Here is a 26,153-nt window from a genome sequence, read left to right on the forward strand (position 1 = left end):
TAGAGGGTTCACCACAAGATGTAAACCATTGGTGAGCCACAAAAACAGGAAGACCAGATTAGAATTTGCCAAACAACATCTAAAAAAGCCATTACAGTTCTGGAACAACATCCTATGGACATATGAGACAAAGATCAACTTGTACCAGAGTGGAGAAGGAAAGGAACTGCTCATGATCCAAAACATACCACCTCATCAGTGAAGAATGGTGGTGGTAGTGTCATGGCGTGGGCATGTATGGCTGCCAATGGAACTGGTCCCCTTGTATTTATTGATGATGTGACTGCTGACAAAAGTAGCAGAATGAATTCTGAAGTGTTTCGGGCAATATTATATGCTCATATTCAGTCAAATGCTTCAGAACTCATTGGACGTCGCTTCACAGTGCAGGTGGCCAATGACCCGAAGCATACTGCAAAAGCAACCAAAGAGTTTTTTAAGGCTAAAAAGTGGAATGTTATGCAATGGCCAAGTCAATCCCCTGACCTGAATCCGATTGAGCATGCATTTCACTTGATGAAGACAAAACTGAAGGGAAAATGCCCCAAGAACAAGCAGGAACTGAAGACATTTGCAGTAGAGGCCTGGCAGAGCATCACCAGGGATGAAACCCAGCGCCTGGTGATGTCTATGCGTTTCAGACTTCAGGCTGTAATTGCCTGCAAAGGATTTGCAACAAAGTATTAAAAAGTGAAAGTTAGATTTAGGATTGTTTAGTTTGTCCCATTACTTTTGGCCCCTTAAAAAGTGGGAGGCACATATAGAAACCGTTGTAATTCCTACACCGTTCACCTGATTTGGATGTAATTACCCTCAAATTATATCTGAAAGTCTGCAGGTAAAGCACATCTTGTTTGTTTCATTTCAAAGCCATTGTGGTGGTGAATAGAGGCCAAAATATGAAAAATCTGTCAATGTCCCAATATTTATGGACCTGACTGTATATATATATATATATATATATATATATATATATAGTAGTACAGGGTATAGACATGTTATGTATATATAATGTACAGGGTATAGATATGTTATGTATATATAATGTACAGGGTATAGAGGTGATTATATATATAATGTACAGGGTATAGAGGTGATTATATATATATATATATAATGTACAGGGTATAGAGGTGATTATATATATATAATGTACAGGGTATAGAGGTGATTATATATATATATATATAATGTACAGGGTAGAGGTGATTATATATATATATAATGTACAGGGTATAGAGATGTTATGTATATATAATGTATAGAGTATAAAGGTGATATATATATATATATAATGTACAGGGTATAGAGGATATATAAATATATATATAATGTACAGGGTATAGACATGTTATGTATATATAATGTACAGGGTATAGAGGTGATTATATATAATGTACAGGGTATAGAGGTGATTATATATATATAATGTACAGGGTATAGAGGATATATATATATATATATATATATATAATGTACAGGGTATAGAGGATATATAAATATATATATAATGTACAGGGTATAGAGATGTTATGTATATATAATGTATAGAGTATAAAGGTGATATATATATATATATAATGTACAGGGTATAGAGGATATATAAATATATATATAATGTACAGGGTATAGACATGTTATGTATATATAATGTACAGGGTATAGAGGTGATTATATATAATGTACAAGGTATAGAGGTGATTATATATATATAATGTACAGGGTATAGAGGATATATATATATATATATAATGTACAGGGTATAGAGGATATATAAATATATATATAATGTACAGGGTATAGAGATGTTATGTATATATAATGTATAGAGTATAAAGGTGATATATATATATATAATGTACAGGGTATAGAGGATATATAAATATATATATAATGTACAGGGTATAGACATGTTATGTATATATAATGTACAGGGTATAGAGGATATATAAATATATATATAATGTACAGGGTATAGACATGTTATGTATATATAATGTACAGGGTATAGAGGTGATTATATATAATGTACAGGGTATAGAGGTGATTATATATATATAATGTACAGGGTATAGAGGATATATATATATATATAATGTACAGGGTATAGAGGATATATAAATATATATATAATGTACAGGGTATAGAGATGTTATGTATATATAATGTATAGAGTATAAAGGTGATATATATATATATAATGTACAGGGTATAGAGGATATATAAATATATATATAATGTACAGGGTATAGACATGTTATGTATATATAATGTACAGGGTATAGAGGTGATTATATATAATGTACAGGGTATAGAGGTGATTATATATATATAATGTACAGGGTATAGAGGATATATATATATAATGTACAGGGTATAGAGGATATATAAATATATATATAATGTACAGGGTATAGAGGTGATTATATATAATGTACAGGGTATAGAGGTGATTATATATAATGTACAGGGTATAGAGGTGATTATATATATATAATGTACAGGGTATAGAGGATATATATATATAATGTACAGGGTATAGAGGATATATAAATATATATATAATGTACAGGGTATAGAGGTGATTATATATAATGTACAGGGTATAGAGGTGATTATATATAATGTACAGGGTATAGAGGATATATATATATATATAATGTACAGATCACAGAATAGACATGTTATATTCCACTCCTCTTCCCTCAGGCACAGATTTCCCGGCATGCAGCGCGGGACATGTATGAATATGATGAAGCCCCGCCCATACGTAGTGACATCACCACGCGTTCTAGTCAGCGGCTGAGTTGCGGCGTGGGACGTGATGACGTAGGCGCCCCTGCGGGTCCCGATTGCTGCAGCCGCTTGTCAGTGTGACGAAGATTGGCACCGGGTAAGCTGTCAGTCACAGCGCCCGCCCGCCGCCCCGCACCGCTCTCCGGTCCCCGCCTGCACACCACCCCTCCCCATGGAGCCCCCACACCCAACCCAGCTCCCACCATCCCGCTATGCGCGTTCCCGGGCTCCACCGTGCGATCCCTGCGCGTTCCCGGCCCTCCTACTTGCTGTGCGCGCTCTCATGCCGCCCTCCCCTCGCGTGAACGCGCCATTGTCCCGCCCACCTCCCGCCGGCCAATGAGGTTCATCGGTCCTAGCGCTCAGCCAATCATTGCGCGCGGCCTGTTGTTGCCGGGGCAGCTTGAGAATGTGGCCTGAGGGAGGGGCGTGACCTCTGTGCGTCCACACCCCCTGTGTGCAGCCTGCTATTACTACCCCCTGTGTGTGCTGCCTGCTATTACTACCCGCTGTGTGCAGCCTGCTATTACTACCCCCTGTGTGCAGCCTGCTATTACTACCCCGTGTGTGCAGCCTGCTATTACTACCCCCTGTGTGCAGCCTGCTATTACTACCCCCTGTGTGCAGCCTGCTATTACTACCCCCTGTGTGCAGCCTGCTAATACTACCCCCTGTGTGCAGCCTGCTATTACTACCCCCTGTGTGTGCTGCCTGCTAATACTACCCCCTGTGTGCAGCCTGCTATTACTACCCCGTGTGTGCAGCCTGCTATTACTACCCCCTGTGTGTGCTGCCTGCTAATACTACCCCCTGTGTGCAGCCTGCTAATACTACCCCCTGTGTGCAGCCTGCTATTACTACCCCCTGTGTGTGCTGCCTGCTAATACTACCCCCTGTGTGCAGCCTGCTATTACTACCCCCTGTGTGCAGCCTGCTATTACTACCCCCTGTGTGCTGCCTGCTAATACTACCCCCTGTGTGCAGCCTGCTAATACTACCCCCTGTGTGTGCTGCCTGCTAATACTACCCCCTGTGTGCAGCCTGCTAATACTACCCCCTGTGTGCAGCCTGCTATTACTACCCCCTGTGTGTGCTGCCTGCTAATACTACCCCCTGTGTGCAGCCTGCTAATACAACCTCCTGTGTGTGCAGCCTGCTATTACTACCCCCTGTGTGCTGCATGCTAATACTACCCCCTGTTTGCAGCCTGCTAATACTACCCCCTGTGTGTGCTGCCTGCTAATACTACCCCCTGTGTGCAGCCTGCTATTACTACCCCCTGTGTGCTGCCTGCTAATACTACCCCCTGTGTACAGCGTGCTTATTTTACCCCCATGCTGTGTACATCTTTCTATATATAACATCTTTCCATGTTTATACTCCATGTGTGTGATTTCTTAACACTACCCCCATGTGGGCAGCCTGCAGTGCTAATACTATGCCCCATGTGTGCTCCCTGATAATACTACACCCCATGTGTGCAGACTGTTAACACTACCCCTCCCATATGCAGCCTACTTATAATACAGTTGCAGATAGATCCCCTTCAGTAAATGTACCCTGATGCCATCAGTTACTATCTATGTGGACTTAGGGCCTGATTCAGAGCCGCTCGCTATTTGCGAGCGCACGCTCTGAATCACAGCAGGGAGTAATTTTTTCAATTTTTTTCATGTCCGCTCGCTAAGCTGTGGGTGCCCACCCACAGCTAGTGCGAGCGGGCAGGAGATGGTCGCGATTATCGCGACCGTCGGCATTGCGAGGAGACCCTAAGGTAGGGTCTCAGCACTCTCAATGCCGAGTGGACTTCCAGCTGTAATTGAGCCGGAAGTCCACTACTGACATCACGAGTTATGTCAGTAGGGACGTCCACAAACGGCAAGCGTTCCCTTGGGAACGCCTCCGTTTGTCCAGCCACCCCACCTACCTGCCTACAAAACGGGGCGAGCTGTCGATCAACATTTTGCTGCGAGCCCCGGAGCGAGTGAAGGTCTCACTCGCTACGGGGCACGCGTGTTGCACACGCCGCGTGTGCGGACTGGTGCACCATCGACCCGCTTGCGAGCGGGTCTGAATCAGTGGGAATAGTAACCTGTGGCGAGAGAAACTACACATTTCTAATATTTGTGGATAGAGAGTACAGTTCAGACAAAATAATAGCGCTGTCAGGGCATGGAACCGCACGTCCGCCTTCACGTCACATCCGGTGCAGCTACTGTACTATACACAACCCTAATATTGCCCCTGTGTGTACCCTAATAATACCATACTGAGTGCTACCTGCTATTAATGCACCCTGTGTTTTGCCCACTATTACCCTTCTCTGTGTTTGGCACAGAGGGATACGGGTGCAGTCTGCTATTACTACACCTTAGTAATGAGAGAGGGCACAGGAGAATGGGCAGACTGGTATAGGCTGGCAGGAAGATGGCAGTAGGTCAGATAGCCGTGTGTTACATCAGTGGTATGCAGAAGATCATCACTGACCGCACAGCACGTCATACCTTGGTAATGAGAGAGGGTACAGGAGAATGGGCAGACTGGTATAGGCTGGCAGGAAGGTGGCAGTAGATAGCCGTGTGTTACATCAGTGGTATGCAGAAGAGCATCACTGACCGCACAGCACGTCATACCTTGGTAATGAGAGAGGGCACGGGAATGGGCAGACTGGTATAGGCTGGCAGGAAGGTGGCAGTAGATAGCCGTGTGTTACATCAGTGGTATGCAGAAGAGCATCACTGACCGCACAGCACGTCATACCTTGGTAATGAGAGAGGGCACAGGGGAATGGGCAGACTGGTATAGGCTGGCAGGAAGGTGGCAGTAGGTCAGATAGCCGTGTGTTACATCAGTGGTATGCAGAAGAGCATCACTGACCGCACAGCACGTCATACCTTGGTAATGAGAGAGGGCACAGGAGAATGGGCAGACTGGTATAGGCTGGCAGGAAGGTGGCAGTAGATAGCCATGTGTTACATCAGTGGTATGCAGAAGAGCATCACTGACCGCACAGCACATCATACCTTGGTTATGAGAGGGGGCACAGGGGAATGGGCAGACTGGCATAGGCTGGCAGGAAGGTGGCAGTAGGTCATATAGCCGTGTGTTACATCAGTGGTATGCAGAAGAGCATCACTTACCGCACAGCACGTCATACCTTGGTAATGAGATGGGGCACAGGGGAATGGGCAGACTGGCATAGGCTGGCAGGAAGGTGGCAGTAGGTCAGATAGCCGTGTGTTACATCAGTGGTATGCAGAAGAACATCACTGACCGCACAGCACGTCATACCTTGGTAATGAGAGAGGGCACAGGGTAATGGGCAGACTGGTATAGGCTGGCAGGAAGGTGGCAGTAGGTCAGATAGCCGTGTGTTACATCAGTGGTATGCAGAAGAGCATCACTGACCGCACAGCACGTCATACCTTGGTAATGAGAGAGGGCACAGGGGAATGGGCAGACTGGTATAGGCTGGCAGGAAGGTGGCAGTAGGTCAGATAGCCGTGTGTTACATCAGTGGTATGCAGAAGAGCATCACTGACCGCACAGCACGTCATACCTTGGTAATGAGAGAGGGCACAGGGGAATGGGCAGACTGGTATAGGCTGGCAGGAAGGTGGCAGTAGGTCAGATAGCCGTGTGTTACATCAGTGGTATGCAGAAGAGCATCACTGACCGCACAACACGTCATACCTTGGTAATGAGAGAGGGCACAGGGGAATGGGCAGACTGGTATAGGCTGGCAGGAAGGTGGCAGTAGGTCAGATAGCCGTGTGTTACATCAGTGGTATGCAGAAGAGCATCACTGACCGCACAGCACGTCATACCTTGGTAATGAGAGGGCACAGGGGAATGGGCAGACTGGTATAGGCTGGCAGGAAGGTGGCAGTAGGTCAGATAGCCGTGTGTTACATCAGTGGTACGCAGAAGAGCATCACTGACCGCACAGCACATCATACCTTGGTAATGAGAGAGGGCACAAGAGAATGGGCAGACAGGTATAGGCTGGCAGGAAGGTGGCAGTAGGTCAGATAGCCGTGTGTTACATCAGTGGTATGCAGAAGATCATCACTGACCGCACAGCACGTCATACATTGGTAATGAGAGAGGGCACAGGGGAATGGGCAGACTGGTATAGGCTGGCAGGAAGGTGGCAGTAGGTCAGATAGCCGTGTGTTACATCAGTGGTATGCAGAAGATCATCACTGACCGCACAGCATGTCATACCTTGGTAATGAGAGAGGGCACAGGGGAATGGGCAGACTGGTATAGGCTGGCAGGAAGGTGGCAGTAGATCAGATAGCCGTGTGTTACATCAGTGGTATGCAGAAGAACATCACTGACCGCACAGCACGTCATACCTTGGTAATGAGAGAGGGCACAGGGGAATGGGCAGACTGGTATAGGCTGGCAGGAAGGTTGCAGTAGGTCAGATAGCCGTGTGTTACATCAGTGGTATGCAGAAGAGCATCACTGACCGCACAGCACGTCATCCCTTGGTAATGAGAGAGGGCACAGGGGAATGGGCAGACTGGTATAGGCTGGCAGGAAGGTGGCAGTAGGTCAGATAGCCATGTGTTACATCAGTGGTATGTAGAAGAGCATCGCTGACCGCACAGCATGTAATACCTTGGTAATGAGAGGGGGCACAGGGGAATGGGCAGACTGGTATAGGCTGGCAGGAAGGTGGCAGTAGGTCAGATAGCCGTGTGTTACATCAGTGGTATGCAGAAGAGCATCACTGACCGCACAGCACGTCATACCTTGGTAATGAGAGGGGGCACAGGGGAATGGGCAGACTGGTATAGGCTGGCAGGAAGGTGGCAGTAGGTCAGATAGCCGTGTGTTACATCAGTGGTATGCAGAAGATCATCACTGACCGCACAGCACGTCATACCTTGGTAATGAGAGAGGGCACAGGGGAATGGGCGAGACTGGCATAGGCTGGCAGGAAGGTGGCAGTAGGTCAGATAGCGATGTGTTACATCAGTGGTATGCAGAAGAGCATCACTGACCGCACAGCACGTCATACCTTGGTAATGAGAGAGGGCACAGGGAATAGGCAGACTGGTATAGGCTGGCAGGAAGGTGGCAGTAGATAGCCGTGTGTTACATCAGTGGTATGCAGAAGAGCATCACTGACCGCACAACACATCATACCTTGGTAATGAGAGAGGGCACAGGGGAATGGGCAGACTGGTATAGGCTGGCAGGAAGGTGGCAGTAGGTCAGATAGCCGTGTGTTACATCAGTGGTATGCAGAAGAGCATCGCTGACTGCGCAGCACGTCATACCTTGGTAATGAGAGAGGGCACAGGAGAATGGGCAGACTGGTATAGGCTGGCAGGAAGGTGGCAGTAGATAGCCGTGTGTTACATCAGTGGTATGCAGAAGAGCATCACTGACCGCACAGCACGTCATACCTTGGTAATGAGAGGGGGCACAGGGGAATTGGCAGACTGGCATAGGCTGGCAGGAAGGTGGCAGTAGGTCATATAGCCGTGTGTTACATCAGTGGTATGCAGAAGATCATCACTGACCGCACAGCACGTCATACCTTGGTAATGAGAGAGGGCACGGGAATGGGCAGACTGGTATAGGCTGGCAGGAAGGTGGCAGTAGATAGCCGTGTGTTACATCAGTGGTATGCAGAAGAGCATCACTGACCGCACAGCACGTCATACCTTGGTAATGAGAGAGGGCACAGGGGAATGGGCAGACTGGTATAGGCTGGCAGGAAGGTGGCAGTAGGTCAGATAGCCGTGTGTTATATCAGTGGTATGCAGAAGAGCATCACTGACCGCACAGCACGTCATACCTTGGTAATGAGAGAGGGCACAGGAGAATGGGCAGACTGGTATAGGCTGGTAGGAAGGTGGCAGTAGGTCAGATAGCCGTGTGTTACATCAGTGGTATGCAGAAGAGCATCACTGACCGCACAACACGTCATACCTTGGTAATGAGAGAGGGCACAGGGGAATGGGCAGACTGGTATAGGCTGGCAGGAAGGTGGCAGTAGGTCAGATAGCCGTGTGTTACATCAGTGGTATGTAGAAGAGCATCGCTGACCGCACAGCATGTAATACCTTGGTAATGAGAGGGGGCACAGGGGAATGGGCAGACTGGTATAGGCTGGCAGGAAGGTGGCAGTAGGTCAGATAGCCGTGTGTTACATCAGTGGTATGCAGAAGAGCATCACTGACCGCACAGCACGTCATACCTTGGTAATGAGAGGTGGCACAGGGGAATGGGCAGACTGGTATAGGCTGGCAGGAAGGTGGCAGTAGGTCAGATAGCGATGTGTTACATCAGTGGTATGCAGAAGAGCATCACTGACCGCACAGCACGTCATACCTTGGTAATGAGAGAGGGCACAGGGGAATGGGCAGACTGGCATAGGCTGGCAGGAAGGTGGCAGTAGGTCAGATAGCCGTGTGTTACATCAGTGGTATGCAGAAGATCATCACTGACCGCACAGCACGTCATACCTTGGTAATGAGAGAGGGCACAGGGGAATGGGCGAGACTGGCATAGGCTGGCAGGAAGGTGGCAGTAGGTCAGATAGCGATGTGTTACATCAGTGGTATGCAGAAGAGCATCACTGACCGCACAGCACGTCATACCTTGGTAATGAGAGGGGGCACAGGGAATAGGCAGACTGGTATAGGCTGGCAGGAAGGTGGCAGTAGATAGCCGTGTGTTACATCAGTGGTATACAGAAGAGCATCACTGACCGCACAACACATCATACCTTGGTAATGAGAGAGGGCACAGGGGAATGGGCAGACTGGTATAGGCTGGCAGGAAGGTGGCAGTAGGTCAGATAGCCGTGTGTTACATCAGTGGTATGCAGAAGAGCATCGCTTACTGCACAGCACGTCATACCTTGGTAATGAGAGAGGGCACAGGAGAATGGGCAGACTGGTATAGGCTGGCAGGAAGGTGGCAGTAGATAGCCGTGTGTTACATCAGTGGTATGCAGAAGAGCATCACTGACCGCACAGCACGTCATACCTTGGTAATGAGAGGGGGCACAGGGGAATGGGCAGACTGGTATAGGCTGGCAGGAAGGTGGCAGTAGGTCATATAGCCGTGTGTTACATCAGTGGTATGCAGAAGATCATCACTGACCGCACAGCACGTCATACCTTGGTAATGAGAGAGGGCACGGGAATGGGCAGACTGGTATAGGCTGGCAGGAAGGTGGCAGTAGATAGCCGTGTGTTACATCAGTGGTATGCAGAAGAGCATCACTGACCGCACAGCACGTCATACCTTGGTAATGAGAGAGGGCACAGGGGAATGGGCAGACTGGTATAGGCTGGCAGGAAGGTGGCAGTAGGTCAGATAGCCGTGTGTTATATCAGTGGTATGCAGAAGAGCATCACTGACCGCACAGCACGTCATACCTTGGTAATGAGAGAGGGCACAGGAGAATGGGCAGACTGGTATAGGCTGGCAGGAAGGTGGCAGTAGATAGCCGTGTGTTACATCAGTGGTATGCAGAAGAGCATCACTGACCGCACTGCACATCATACCTTGGTTATGAGAGGGGGCACAGGGGAATGGGCAGACTGGCATAGGCTGGCAGGAAGGTGGCAGTAGGTCATATAGCCGTGTGTTACATCAGTGGTATGCAGAAGAGCATCACTTACCGCACAGCACGTCATACCTTGGTAATGAGAGGGGGCACAGGGGAATGGGCAGGCTGGTATAGGCTGGCAGGAAGGTGGCAGTAGGTCAGATAGCCGTGTGTTACATCAGTGGTATGCAGAAGAACATCACTGACCGCACAGCACGTCATACCTTGGTAATGAGAGAGGGCACAGGGGAATGGGCAGACTGGTATAGGCTGGCAGGAAGGTGGCAGTAGGTCAGATAGCGATGTGTTACATCAGTGGTATGCAGAAGAGCATCACTGACCGCACAGCACGTCATACCTTGGTAATGAGAGAGGGCACAGGGGAATGGGCAGACTGGTATAGGCTGGCAGGAAGGTGGCAGTAGGTCAGATAGCCGTGTGTTACATCAGTGGTATGCAGAAGAGCATCACTGACCGCACAACACGTCATACCTTGGTAATGAGAGAGGGCACAGGGGAATGGGCAGACTGGTATAGGCTGGCAGGAAGGTGGCAGTAGGTCAGATAGCCGTGTGTTACATCAGTGGTATGCAGAAGAGCATCACTGACCGCACAGCACGTCATACCTTGGTAATGAGAGGGCACAGGGGAATGGGCAGACTGGTATAGGCTGGCAGGAAGGTGGCAGTAGGTCAGATAGCCGTGTGTTACATCAGTGGTATGCAGAAGAGCATCACTGACCGCACAGCACATCATACCTTGGTAATGAGAGAGGGCACAAGAGAATGGGCAGACTGGTATAGGCTGGCAGGAAGGTGGCAGTAGGTCAGATAGCCGTGTGTTACATCAGTGGTATGCAGAAGATCATCACTGACCGCACAGCACGTCATACATTGGTAATGAGAGAGGGCACAGGGGAATGGGCAGACTGGTATAGGCTGGCAGGAAGGTGGCAGTAGGTCAGATAGCCGTGTGTTACATCAGTGGTATGCAGAAGATCACTGACCGCACAGCATGTCATACCTTGGTAATGAGAGGAGGCACAGGGGAATGGGCAGACTGGTATAGGCTGGCAGGAAGGTTGCAGTACGTCAGATAGCCGTGTGTTACATCAGTGGTATGCAGAAGAGCATCACTGACCGCACAGCACGTCATACCTTGGTAATGAGAGAGGGCACAGGGGAATGGGCAGACTGGTATAGGCTGGCAGGAAGGTGGCAGTAGGTCAGATAGCCGTGTGTTACATCAGTGGTATGTAGAAGAGCATCGCTGACCGCACAGCACGTCATACCTTGGTAATGAGAGGGGGCACAGGGGAATGGGCAGACTGGTATAGGCTGGCAGGAAGGTGGCAGTAGGTCAGATAGCCGTGTGTTACATCAGTGGTATGTAGAAGAGCATCGCTCACCGCACAGCACGTCATACCTTGGTAATGAGAGGGGGCACAGGGGAATGGGCAGACTGGTATAGGCTGGCAGGAAGGTGGCAGTAGGTCAGATAGCCGTGTGTTACATCAGTGGTATGCAGAAGAGCATCACTGACCGCACAGCACGTCATACCTTGGTAATGAGAGGGGGCACAGGGGAATGGGCAGACTGGTATAAGCTGGCAGGAAGGTGGCAGTAGGTCAGATAGCGATGTGTTACATCAGTGGTATGCAGAAGAGCATCACTGACCGAACAGCACGTCATACCTTGGTAATGAGAGAGGGCACAGGGAATAGGCAGACTGGTATAGGCTGGCAGGAAGGTGGCAGTAGGTCAGATAGCCGTGTGTTACATCAGTGGTATGCAGAAGAGCATCGCTGACCGCACAGCACGTCATACCTTGGTAATGAGAGAGGGCACAGGAGAATGGGCAGACTGGTATAGGCTGGCAGGAAGGTGCCAGTAGGTCAGATAGCCGTGTGTTACATCAGTGGTATGCAGAAGAGCATCACTGATCGCACAGCATGTCATACCTTGGTAATGAGAGGGGGCACAGGGGAATGGGCAGATTGGTATAGGCTGGCAGGAAGGTGGCAGTAGGTCAGATAGCCGTGTGTTACATCAGTGGTATGCAGAAGAGCATCACTGACCGCACAGCACGTCATACCTTGGTAATGAGAGGGGGCACAGGGGAATGGGCAGACTGGTATAGGCTGGCAGGAAGGTGGCAGTAGGTCATATAGCCGTGTGTTACATCAGTGGTATGCAGAAGAGCATCACTGACCGCACAGCACGTCATACCTTGGTAATGAGAGGTCACAGGGGAATGGGCTGACTGGTATAGGCTGGCAGGAAGGTGGCAGTAGGTCAGATAGCCGTGTGTTACATCAGTGGTATGCAGAAGATCATCACTGACCGTACAGCACGTCATACCTTGGTAATGAGAGAGGGCACAGGAGAATGGGCAGACTGGTATAGGCTGGCAGGAAGGTGGCAGTAGGTCAGATAGCCGTGTGTTACATCAGTGGTATGCAGAAGAACATCACTGACCGCACAGCACGTCATACCTTGGTAATGAGAGAGGGCACAGGAGAATGGGCAGACTGGTATAGGCTGGCAGGAAGGTGGCAGTAGATAGCCGTGTGTTATATCAGTGGTATGCAGAAGAGCATCACTGCCCGCTCAGCACGTCATACCTTGGTAATGAGAGGGGGCACAGGGGAATGGGCAGACTGGTATAGGCTGGCAGGAAGGTGGCAGTAGATAGCCGTGTGTTACATCAGTGGTATGCAGAAGAGCATCACTGACCGCACAGCACGTCATACCTTGGTAATGAGAGGGGGCACAGGGGAATGGGCAGACTGGTATAGGCTGGCAGGAAGGTGGCAGTAGGTCAGATAGCGATGTGTTACATCAGTGGTATGCAGAAGAGCATCACTGACCGCACAGCACGTCATACCTTGGTAATGAGAGAGGGCACAGGGGAATGGGCAGACTGGCATAGGCTGGCAGGAAGGTGGCAGTAGGTCAGATAGCCGTGTGTTACATCAGTGGTATGCAGAAGATCATCACTGACCGCACAGCACGTCATACCTTGGTAATGAGAGAGGGCACAGGGGAATGGGCGAGACTGGCATAGGCTGGCAGGAAGGTGGCAGTAGGTCAGATAGCGATGTGTTACATCAGTGGTATGCAGAAGAGCATCACTGACCGCACAGCACGTCATACCTTGGTAATGAGAGAGGGCACAGGGAATAGGCAGACTGGTATAGGCTGGCAGGAAGATGGCAGTAGATAGCCGTGTGTTACATCAGTGGTATGCAGAAGAGCATCACTGACCGCACAACACATCATACCTTGGTAATGAGAGAGGGCACAGGGGAATGGGCAGACTGGTATAGGCTGGCAGGAAGGTGGCAGTAGGTCAGATAGCCGTGTGTTACATCAGTGGTATGCAGAAGAGCATCGCTGACTGCACAGCACGTCATACCTTGGTAATGAGAGAGGGCACAGGAGAATGGGCAGACTGGTATAGGCTGGCAGGAAGGTGGCAGTAGATAGCCGTGTGTTACATCAGTGGTATGCAGAAGAGCATCACTGACCGCACAGCTCGTCATACCTTGGTAATGAGAGGGGGCACAGGGGAATGGGCAGACTGGTATAGGCTGGCAGGAAGGTGGCAGTAGGTCATATAGCCATGTGTTACATCAGTGGTATGCAGAAGATCATCACTGACCGCACAGCACGTCATACCTTGGTAATGAGAGAGGGCACGGGAATGGGCAGACTGGTATAGGCTGGCAGGAAGGTGGCAGTAGGTGAGATAGCCGTGTGTTACATCAGTGGTATGCAGAACATCATCACTGACCGCACAGCACGTCATACCTTGGTAATGAGAGATGGTACCGGAGAATGGGCAGACTGGTATAGGCTGGCAGGAAGGTGGCAGTAGATAGCCGTGTGTTACATCAGTGGTATGCAGAAGAGCATCACTGACCGCACAGCACGTCATACCTTGGTAATGAGAGAGGGCACAGGGGAATGGGCAGACTGGTATAGGCTGGCAGGAAGGTGGCAGTAGGTCAGATAGCCGTGTGTTATATCAGTGGTATGCAGAAGAGCATCACTGACCGCACAGCACGTCATACCTTGGTAATGAGAGAGGGCACAGGAGAATGGGCAGACTGGTATAGGCTGGCAGGAAGGTGGCAGTAGATAGCCGTGTGTTACATCAGTGGTATGCAGAAGAGCATCACTGACCGCACTGCACATCATACCTTGGTTATGAGAGGGGGCACAGGGGAATGGGCAGACTGGCATAGGCTGGCAGGAAGGTGGCAGTAGGTCATATAGCCGTGTGTTACATCAGTGGTATGCAGAAGAGCATCACTTACCGCACAGCACGTCATACCTTGGTAATGAGAGGGGGCACAGGGGAATGGGCAGACTGGCATAGGCTGGCAGGAAGGTGGCAGTAGGTCAGATAGCCGTGTGTTACATCAGTGGTATGCAGAAGAACATCACTGACCGCACAGCACGTCATACCTTGGTAATGAGAGAGGGCACAGGGGAATGGGCAGACTGGTATAGGCTGGCAGGAAGGTGGCAGTAGGTCAGATAGCCGTGTGTTACATCAGTGGTATGCAGAAGAGCATCACTGACCGCACAGCACGTCATACCTTGGTAATGAGAGAGGGCACAGGGGAATGGGCAGACTGGTATAGGCTGGCAGGAAGGTGGCAGTAGGTCAGATAGCCGTGTGTTACATCAGTGGTATGCAGAAGAGCATCACTGACCGCACAACACGTCATACCTTGGTAATGAGAGAGGGCACAGGGGAATGGGCAGACTGGTATAGGCTGGCAGGAAGGTGGCAGTAGGTCAGATAGCCGTGTGTTACATCAGTGGTATGCAGAAGAGCATCACTGACCGCACAGCACGTCATACCTTGGTAATGAGAGGGCACAGGGGAATGGGCAGACTGGTATAGGCTGGCAGGAAGGTGGCAGTAGGTCAGATAGCCGTGTGTTACATCAGTGGTATGCAGAAGAGCATCACTGACCGCACAGCACATCTTACCTTGGTAATGAGAGAGGGCACAAGAGAATGGGCAGACTAGTATAGGCTGGCAGGAAGGTGGCAGTAGGTCAGATAGCCGTGTGTTACATCAGTGGTATGCAGAAGATCATCACTGACCGCACAGCACGTCATACCTTGGTAATGAGAGGAGGCACAGGGGAATGGGCAGACTGGTATAGGCTGGCAGGAAGGTGGCAGTAGGTCAGATAGCCGTGTGTTACATCAGTGGTATGCAGAAGATCATCACTGACCGCACAGCATGTCATACCTTGGTAATGAGAGGAGGCACAGGGGAATGGGCAGACTGGTATAGGCTGGCAGGAAGGTTGCAGTACGTCAGATAGCCGTGTGTTACATCAGTGGTATGCAGAAGAGCATCACTGACCGCACAGCACGTCATACCTTGGTAATGAGAGAGGGCACAGGGGAATGGGCAGACTGGTATAGGCTGGCAGGAAGGTGGCAGTAGGTCAGATAGCCGTGTGTTACATCAGTGGTATGTAGAAGAGCATCGCTGACCGCACAGCACGTCATACCTTGGTAATGAGAGGGGGCACAGGGGAATGGGCAGACTGGTATAGGCTGGCAGGAAGGTGGCAGTAGGTCAGATAGCCGTGTGTTACATCAGTGGTATGCAGAAGAGCATCACTGACCGCACAGCACGTCATACCTTGGTAATGAGAGGGGGCACAGGGGAATGGGCAGACTGGTATAGGCTGGCAGGAAGGTGGCAGTAGGTCAGATAGCGATGTGTTACATCAGTGGTATGCAGAAGAGCATCACTGACCGAACAGCACGTCATACCTTGGTAATGAGAGAGGGCACAGGGAATAGGCAGACTGGTATAGGCTGGCAGGAAGGTGGCAGTAGGTCAGATAGCCGTGTGTTACATCAGTGGTATGCAGAAGAGCATCGCTGACCGCACAGCACGTCATACCTTGGTAATGAGAGAGGGCACAGGAGAATGGGCAGACTGGTATAGGCTGGCAGGAAGGTGGCAGTAGGTCAGATAGCCGTGTGTTACATCAGTGGTATGCAGAAGAGCATCACTGATCGCACAGCATGTCATACCTTGGTAATGAGAGGGGGCACAGGGGAATGGGCAGATTGGTATAGGCTGGCAGGAAGGTGGCAGTAGGTCAGATAGCCGTGTGTTACATCAGTGGTATGCAGAAGAGCATCACTGACCGCACAGCACGTCATACCTTGGTAATGAGAGGTCACAGGGGAATGGGCTGACTGGTATAGGCTGGCAGGAAGGTGGCAGTAGGTCAGATAGCCGTGTGTTACATCAGTGGTATGCAGAAGATCATCACTGACCGTACAGCACGTCATACCTTGGTAATGAGAGAGGGCACAGGAGAATGGGCAGACTGGTATAGGCTGGCAGGAAGGTGGCAGTAGGTCAGATAGCCGTGTGTTACATCAGTGGTATGCAGAAGATCACTGACCGCACAGCACGTCATACCTTGGTAATGAGAGAGGGCACAGGAGAATGGGCAGACTGGTATAGGCTGGCAGGAAGGTGGCAGTAGATAGCCGTGTGTTATATCAGTGGTATGCAGAAGAGCATCACTGCCCGCTCAGCACGTCATACCTTGGTAATGAGAGGGGGCACAGGGGAATGGGCAGACTGGTATAGGCTGGCAGGAAGGTGGCAGTAGATAGCCGTGTGTTACATCAGTGGTATGCAGAAGAGCATCACTGACCGCACAGCACGTCATACCTTGGTAATGAGAGGGGGCACAGGGGAATGGGCAGACTGGTATAGGCTGGCAGGAAGGTCATGCTTCGTTTTATTAAAACTTGCAACAAGTATAATAATAATAAATACATAAAATGTAAATAAATAATTACATAAAATCAAAAACTTAATAAAAAAAGGCAAAAAAAATATATAATATCACTTCATATTATATTTTTCCTATACTAATACAAACACTTATCTACCCTACTACCTATATACAATCCACCACCTGCAAGGGAAAACTAAACAAGGATTTAGAAACCACCTCAAGTAAAAGGAAACTATCTAAATCATACATCAAACCCTAAACTATATTACCCATCACCAACACCTACAGGCAGATGTATGCAAACCTTTCCATAAATAAAACAAAATACTTCAAAAAAACCATCTACAAGGGAGTGAAAAAAGAGAAAAGAAAACCCAAAGCTGGAATTCAGAGAGACTGTTTGCCACCCACTCAAGGGGGTTTCAACTGGCCCCACCGACGAGACCAGCCGACAGCATCCAACCCCTCCCAATCCAGATCCCTGGCAGGAAGGTGGCAGTAGGTCAGATAGCCTTGTGTTACATCAGTGGTATGCAGAAGATCATCACTGACCGCACAGCACGTCATACCTTGGTAATGAGAGATAATTATCCTTAACCTTACACCTAACCTTACACCTAACCCTAACACCTAACCTTACAGCTAACCCTAACACCTAACCTTACAGCTACCCCTAACACCTAACCTTACACCTAACCTTACAGCTAACCCTAACACCTAACCTTACAGCTACCCCTAACACCTAACCTTACACCTAACCTTACAGCTAACCCTAACACCTAACCTTACAGCTACCCCTAACACCTAACCTTACACCTAACCTTACACCTAACCCTAACACCTAACCTTACACCTAACCTTACATCTAACCCTAACACCTAACCTTACACCTAACCTTACACCTAACCTTACACCTAACCTTACACCTAACCCTAACACCTAACCTTACACCTAACCTTACATCTAACCCTAACACCTAACCTTACACCTAACCTTACAGCTAACCCTAACACCTAACCTTACAGCTAACCCTAACACCTAACCTTACAGCTAACCCTAACACCTAACCCTAACACCTAACCTTAACCCTAACACCTAACCTTACATCTAACCCTAACACCTAACCTTACACCTAACCTTACAGCTAACCCTAACACCTAACCTTACAGCTAACCCTAACACCTAACCTTACACCTAACCTTACAGCTAACCCTAACACCTAACCTTACAGCTAACCCTAACACCTAACCTTACAGCTAACCCTAACACCTAACCTTACACCTAACCTTATACCTAACCCTAACACCTAACCTTACAGCTAACCTTACACCTAACCTTAGACCTAACCCTAACACCTAACCTTACAGCTAACCCTAACACCTAACCCTAACACCTAACCTTACAGCTAACCCTAACACCTAACCTTACAGCTAACCCTAACACCTAACCCTAACACCTAACCTTACACCTAACCTTACACCTAACCCTAACACCTAACCCTAACACCTAACCCTAACACCTAACCCTAACACCTAACCTTACACCTAACCCTAACACCTAACCTTACACCTAACCTTACACCTAACCTTACACCTAACCCTAACACCTAACCTTACAGCTAACCTTACAGCTAACCTTACACCTAACCTTACAGCTAACCCTAACACCTAACCCTAACACCTAACCTTAACACCTAACCTTACAGCTAACCCTAACACCTAACCTTACAGCTAACCTTAACCCTAACACCTAACCTTACATCTAACCCTAACACCTAACCTTACACCTAACCTTAACCCTAAAAATAATAAAAAACACCATATGTTGACATTTTGTTGATCTATTAAATGTCACCCTTTTCTGATGCTGTTGGGGGTATCAGGTGGGCATTCCAGGGGTATGTGTGGTGGCATGGAGAGGTCTGATGGGACCTAGAAATAGTCAGGTCCCTGGGTCCCACATATTTTGTCACTCAGCGCGATCACTACATGTATGTGTTGGATTTGTATGTTCTCTCTCCATGTGTTTGCACATTCTCCCAAATGAGTGAAGATTGTACGTTCTCCACATGTCCGCATGGAGTTTGTACACCCCCCCGATGCTAGTGTGGAGTTTGTGTGTTCTTTCCAGTGTCTGTGTGCATTTCCTCTTACAGCCCAGCAATGTGCTGGTAGGTTTATTAGCTGCTGATGAACCCTAGTTTGTGTGGTGTATAGTGTGTGATATATAGTGTGGTGTATAATGTGCGGTGTATAGTGTGATATATAGTGTGGTGTATAATGTGCGGTGTATAGTGTGATATATAGTGTGGTGTATAGTGTGTGGTGTATAATGTGTGTGGTGTATAGTGTGTGATGTATAGTGTGGTGTATAATGTGCGGTGTATAGTGTGTGGTGTATAATGTGTGTGGTGTATAGTGTGTTATATATAGTGTGGTGTATAGTGTGTGGTGTATAATGTGCGGTGTATACTGTGTGCTGTATAGTGTGTGGTGTATAGTGTGTGGTGTATAATGTGCGGTGTATACTGTGTGCTGTATAGTGTGGTGTATAGTGTGTGATATATAGTGTGGTGTATAATGTGCGGTGTATAGTGTGTGGTGTATAATGTGTGTGGTGTATAGTGTGTGGTGTATAATGTGTGTGGTGTATAGTGTGTGATATATAGTGTGGTGTATAGTGTGTGGTGTATAATGTGCGGTGTATACTGTGTGCTGTATAGTGTGTGATATATAGTGTGGTGTATAGTGTGTGGTGTATAATGTGCGGTGTATAGTGTGATGTATAGTGTGGTGTATAGTGTGTGGTGTATAATGTGTGCGGTGTATAGTGTGTGGTGTATAATGTGTGTGCTGTATAGTGTGGTGTATAGTGTGTGATATATAGTGTGTGGTGTATATAGTGTGATGTATAGTGTGGTGTATAGTGTGTGGTGTATAATGTGTGCGGTGCATAATGTGCGGTGTATAGTGTGTGATGTATAGTGTGGTATATAGTGTGTGGTGTATATTGTGGTGTATAGTGTGTGGTGTATAGTGTGGTGTATAGTGTGTGGTGTATAGTGTGGTGTTTAGTGTTTGGTGTATAGTGTGGTGTATAGTGTTTGGTGTATAGTGTGGTGTATAGTGTGTGGTGTATAGTGTGGTGTATAATGTGCGGTGTATAGTGTGTGGTGTATAATGTGTGTGGTGTATAGTGTGTGATGTATAGTGTGTGGTGTATAATGTGTGTGGTGTATAGTGTGTGATATATAGTGTGTGATATATAGTGTGGTGTATAGTGTGTGGTGTATAATGTGCGGTGTATACTGTGTGCTGTATAGTGTGTGATATATAGTGTGGTGTATAATGTGCGGTGTATAATGTGCGGTGTATAGTGTGATGTATAGTGTGGTGTATAGTGTGTGGTGTATAATGTGTGCGGTGTATAATGTGTGTGCTGTATAGTGTGGTGTATAGTGTGTGATATATAGTGTGTGGTGTATATAGTGTGATGTATAGTGTGGTGTATAGTGTGCGGTGCATAATGTGCGGTGTATAGTGAGTGATGTATAGTGTGTGCTGTATAGTGTGGTATATAGTGTGTGGTGTATATTGTGGTGTATAGTGTGTGGTGTATAGTGTGGTGTATAGTGTGTGGTGTATAGTGTGGTGTATAGTGTTTGGTGTATAGTGTGGTGTATAGTGTTTGGTGTATAGTGTGTGGTGTATAGTGTGGTGTATAGTGTGTGGTGTATAGTGTGGTGTATACTGTGGTGTATAGTGTGTGGTGTATAGTGTGTGGTGTATAGTGTGGTGTATAGTGTTTGGTGTATAGTGTGGTGTATAGTGTTTGGTGTATAGTGTGGTGTATAGTGTGTGGTGTATAGTGTGTGGTGTATAGTGTGGTGTATAGTGTGTGGTGTATATTGTGGTGTATAGTGTGTGGTGTATAGTGTGGTGTATAGTGTGTGGTGTATAGTGTGGTGTTTAGTGTTTGGTGTATAGTGTGGTGTATAGTGTGTGGTGTATAGTGTGTGGTGTATAGTGTGTGGTGTATAGTGTTTGGTGTATAGTGTGGTGTATAGTGTGTGGTGTATAGTGTGGTGTATAGTGTGTGGTGTATACTGTGGTGTATAGTGTGGGGTGATTATTATTCTGTGCTGCTGCTTCCTCATATGGGGGCGATTTATAAATAACAGATAATAAATCCATGTGCTCCGTGCAGGCTCTGCATTGCTCTGTACATATATATATAATAGATAATAAATCCATGTGCTCCGTGCAGGCTCTGCATTGCTCTGTACATATATATATATATATAATAGATAATAAATCCATGTGCTCCGTGCAGGATCTGCATTGCTCTGTATATATATATAATAGATAATAAATCCGTGTGCTCCGTGCTCTGCATTACTCTGTACATATATAATAGATAATAAATCTGTGTCCTACGTGCAGGCTCTGCATTGCTCTGTACATATATATAATAGATAATAAATCCGTGTGCTCCGTGCAGGCTCTGCATTGCTCTGTACATATATATAATAGATAATAAATCTGTGTGCTCTGTGCAGGCTCTGCATTGCTCTGTACATATATATAATAGATAAATCCATGTGCTCCGTGCATGCTCTGCATTGCTCTGTACATATACTGTATATAATAGATAATAAATCCGTGTCCTCCGTGCAGGCTCTGCATTGCTCTGTACATATATATAATAGATAATAAATCCATGTGCTCCGTGTAGGCTCTGCATTGCTCTGTACATATATATAATAGATAATAAATCCGTGTGCTCCGTGCATGCTCTGCATTGCTCTATACATATATATAATAGATAATAAATCCGTGTGCTCCGTGCAGGCTCTGCATTGCTCTGTACATATATATAATAGATAATAAATCCGTGTGCTCCGTGCAGGCTCTGCATTGCTCTGTACATATATACAATAGATAATAAATCCGTGTGCTCCGTGCAGGCTCTGCATTGCTCTGTACATATATACAATAGATAATAAATCTGTGTGCTCCGTGCATGCTCTGCATTGCTCTGTACATATATACAATAGATAATAAATCCGTGTGCTCTGTGCAGGCTCTGCATTGCTCTGTACATATATATAATAGATAATAAATCTGTGTGCTCCGTGCAGGCTCTGCATTGCTCTGTACATATATATAATAGATAATAAATCCGTGTGCTCCGTGCAGGCTCTGCATTGCTCTGTACATATATATAATAGATAATAAATCCATGTGCTCCGTGCACGCTCTGCATTGCTCTGTACATATATACAATAGATAATAAATCCATGTGCTCCATGCAGGCTCTGCATTGCTCTGTACATATATACAATAGATAATAAATCCATGTGCTCCGTGCAGGCTCTGCATTGCTCTGTACATATAGTGTATATAATAGATAATAAATCCGTGTGCTCCGTGCAGGCTCTGCATTACTCTGTACATATATACTAGATAATAAATCTGTGTGCTCCGTGCAGGCTCTGCATTGCTCTGTACATATATACAATAGATAATAAATCCATGTGCTCTGTGCAGGCTTTGCATTGCTCTGTACATATAATGTATATAATAGATAATAAATCCGTGTGCTCCGTGCAGGCTCTGCATTGCTCTGTACATATATATAATAGATAATAAATCCATGTGCTCCGTGCAGGCTCTGCATTGCTCTGTACATATACTGTATATAATAGATAATAAATCTGTGTGCTCCGTGCAGGCTCTGCATTGCTCTGTACATATATACAATAGATAATAAATCCATGTGCTCTGTGCAGGCTTTGCATTGCTCTGTACATATAATGTATATAATAGATAATAAATCTGTGTGCTCCGTGCAGGCTCTGCATTGCTCTGTACATATATATATAATAGATAATAAATCTGTGTGCTCCGTGCAGGCTCTGCATTGCTCTGTACATATATATATAATAGATAATAAATCTGTGTGCTCCGTGCATGCTCTGCACATATATATAATAGATAATAAATCTGTGTGCTCCGTGCAGGCTCTGCATTGCTCTGTACATATATATAATAGATAATAAATCTGTGTGCTCCGTGCAGACTCTGCATTGCTCTGTACATATATATAATAGATAATAAATCCGTGTGCTCCGTGCAGGCTCTGCATTGCTCTGTACATATACTGTATATAATAGATAATAAATCCGTGTGCTACGTGCAGGCTCTGCATTGCTCTGTACATATACTGTATATAATAGATAATAAATCCATGTGCTCCGTGCAGGATCTGCATTGCTCTGTACATATATATAAGATAATAAATCTGTGTGCTCTGTGCAGGCTCTGCATTGCTCTGTACATATATACAATAGATAATAAATCCATGTGCTCCGTGCAGGCTCTGCATTGCTCTGTACATATATATAAGATAATAAATCTGTGTGCTCTGTGCAGGCTCTGCATTGCTCTGTACATATATACAATAGATAATAAATCCATGTGCTCCGTGCAGGCTCTGCATTGCTCTGTACATATATATAATAGATAATAAATCCATGTGCTCCGTGCAGGCTCTGCATTTCTCTGTACATATATATAATAGATAATAAATCCATGTGCTCCGTGCAGACTCTGCATTGCTCTGTACATATATACAATAGATAATAAATCCGTGTGCTCCGTGCATGCTCTGCATTGCTCTGTACATATACAATAGATAATAAATCCATGTGCTCCGTGCAGGCTCTGCATTGCTCTGTACATATATATAATAGATAATAAATCCATGTGCTCCGTGCAGGCTCTGCATTTCTCTGTACATATATATAATAGATAATAAATCCATGTGCTCCGTGCAGGCTCTGCATTGCTCTGTACATATATACAATAGATAATAAATCCGTGTGCTCCGTGGATGCTCTGCATTGCTCTGTACATATATAATAGATAATAAATCCATGTGCTCCGTGCAGGCTCTGCATTGCTCTATACATATATATAATAGATAATAAATCCGTGTGCTCCGTGCAGGCTCTGCATTGCTCTGTACATGTTCCTTGCAGTAAATTAGCGTTTCCCTAGATGCCTCTTTCTCTGCTTCATGTCGCATCTTGGAGGTGTCTTGTGACATTAATGTGTTTCCTCCACAGGTCAATGTACAGAGGTTTCCCTGTAACATGAGCTCCTTACACACCTCAGTATGATGTCCCCCGAGCCCCTGGGCATGGAGAACTACTCAGAGGAGCAGCAGGTATAACTGTCTTATCACTGGGGTCACAGGTACTGCACAGGCAGGGGGCGCTCCCTTCTCATGGGGCATTACTGGGGTCACAGGTACTGCACAGGCAGGGGGCGCTCCCTTCTCATGGGGCATTACTGGGGTCACAGGTACTGCACAGGCAGGGGGCGCTCCCTCCTCATGGGGCAATACTGGGGTCACACGTACTGCACAGGCAGGGGGCGCTCCCTCCTCATAGGGCAATACTGGGGTCACACGTACTGCACAGGCAGGGGGCGCTCCCTCCTCATGGGGCAATACTGGGGTCACACGTACTGCACAGGCAGGGGGTGCTCCCTCCTCATGGGGCAATACTGGGGTCACACGTACTGCACAGGCAGGGGGCGCTCCCTCCTCATAGGGCAATACTGGGGTCACACGTACTGCACAGGCAGGGGGCGCTCCCTCCTCATGGGGCAATACTGGCATCACACGTACTGCACAGGCAGGGGGCGCTCCCTCCTCATAGGGCAATACTGGGGTCACACGTACTGCTCAGGCAGGGGGCGCTCCCTTCTCATGCGGCAATACTGGGGTTACAGGTACTGCTCAGGCAGGGGGCGCTCCCTTCTCATGCGGCAATACTGGGGTTACACGTACTGTACAGGCAGGGGGTGCTCCCTCCTCATGGGGCAATACTGGCGTCACACGTACTGCACAGGCAGGGGGCGCTCCCTCCTCATAGGGCAATACTGGGGGTCCCACGTACTGCACAGGCAGGGGGCGCTCCCTTCTCATGGGGCAATACTGGGGTGACACGTACTGCACAGGCAGGGGGCGCTCCCTCCTCATAGGGCAATACTGGGGTCACACGTACTGCACAGGCAGGGGGCGCTCCCTCCTCATGGGGCAATACTGGGGTCACACGTACTGCACAGGCAGGGGGCGCTCCCTCCTCATGGGGCAATAATGGGGTCACACGTACTGCACAGGCAGGGGGCGCTCCCTCCTCATAGGGCAATACTGGGGTCACACTTACTGTACAGGCAGGGGGCGCTCCCTCCTCATGGGGCAATACTGGGGTCACACGTACTGCACAGGCAGGGGGCACTCCCTCCTCATAGGGCAATACTGGGGTCACACATACTGCACTGGCAGGGGGCGCTCCCTCATAGGGCAATACTGGGGTCACACGTACTGCACAGGCAGGGGGCGCTCCCTCCTCATAGGGTAATACTGGGGTCACACGTACTGCACAGGCAGGGGGAGCTCCCTCCTCATGGGGCAATAATGGGGTCACACGTACTGCACAGGCAGGGGGCGCTCCCTCCTCATGGGGCAATACTGGGGTCACACGTACTGCACAGGCAGGGGGCGCTCCCTCCTCATGGGGCAATACTGGGGTCACACGTACTGCACAGGCAGGGGGCGCTCCCTCCTCATGGGGCAATACTGGGGTCACACGTACTGCACAGGCAGGGGGCGCTCCCTCCTCATAGGGCAATACTGGGGTCACACGTACTGCACAGGCAGGGGGCGCTCCCTCCTCATAGGGCAATACTGGGGTCACACGTACTGCACAGGCAGGGGGCGCTCCCTTCTCATGGGGCAATACTGGGGTCACACGTACTGCACAGGCAGGGGGCGCTCCCTCCTCATGGGGCAATACTGGGGCCACACGTACTGCACAGGCAGGGGGCGCTCCCTCCTCATGGGGCAATACTGGGGTCACACGTACTGCACAGGCAGGGGGCGCTCCCTCCTCATGGGGCAATA

General features: G+C 48.0%; 1 protein-coding gene across 2 annotated transcripts in view; it reads left to right on the forward strand.

Annotated features, from left to right (window-relative positions):
* The first annotated feature begins 2,831 nt into the window (after positions 1 to 2,831).
* Positions 2,832 to 26,153, forward strand: part of PKNOX1 (PBX/knotted 1 homeobox 1) — a 336,998-nt gene continuing 313,676 nt past the window's right edge. For both annotated transcript variants that reach the window (XM_088463372.1, XM_088463374.1), the window contains exons 1-2: positions 2,832 to 2,893; positions 24,310 to 24,410. In XM_088463372.1, coding sequence (XP_088319498.1) covers positions 24,360 to 24,410 — 51 coding nt within the window. In that variant the 5' untranslated portion in view covers positions 2,832 to 2,893; positions 24,310 to 24,359. The remainder of the gene's footprint in view (positions 2,894 to 24,309; positions 24,411 to 26,153) is intronic.

Source organism: Taudactylus pleione, unplaced genomic scaffold (assembly GCF_031769625.1).
Source record: "Taudactylus pleione unplaced genomic scaffold, aTauple2 ptg001351l, whole genome shotgun sequence".
Lineage (NCBI taxonomy): Eukaryota > Metazoa > Chordata > Amphibia > Anura > Myobatrachidae > Taudactylus > Taudactylus pleione.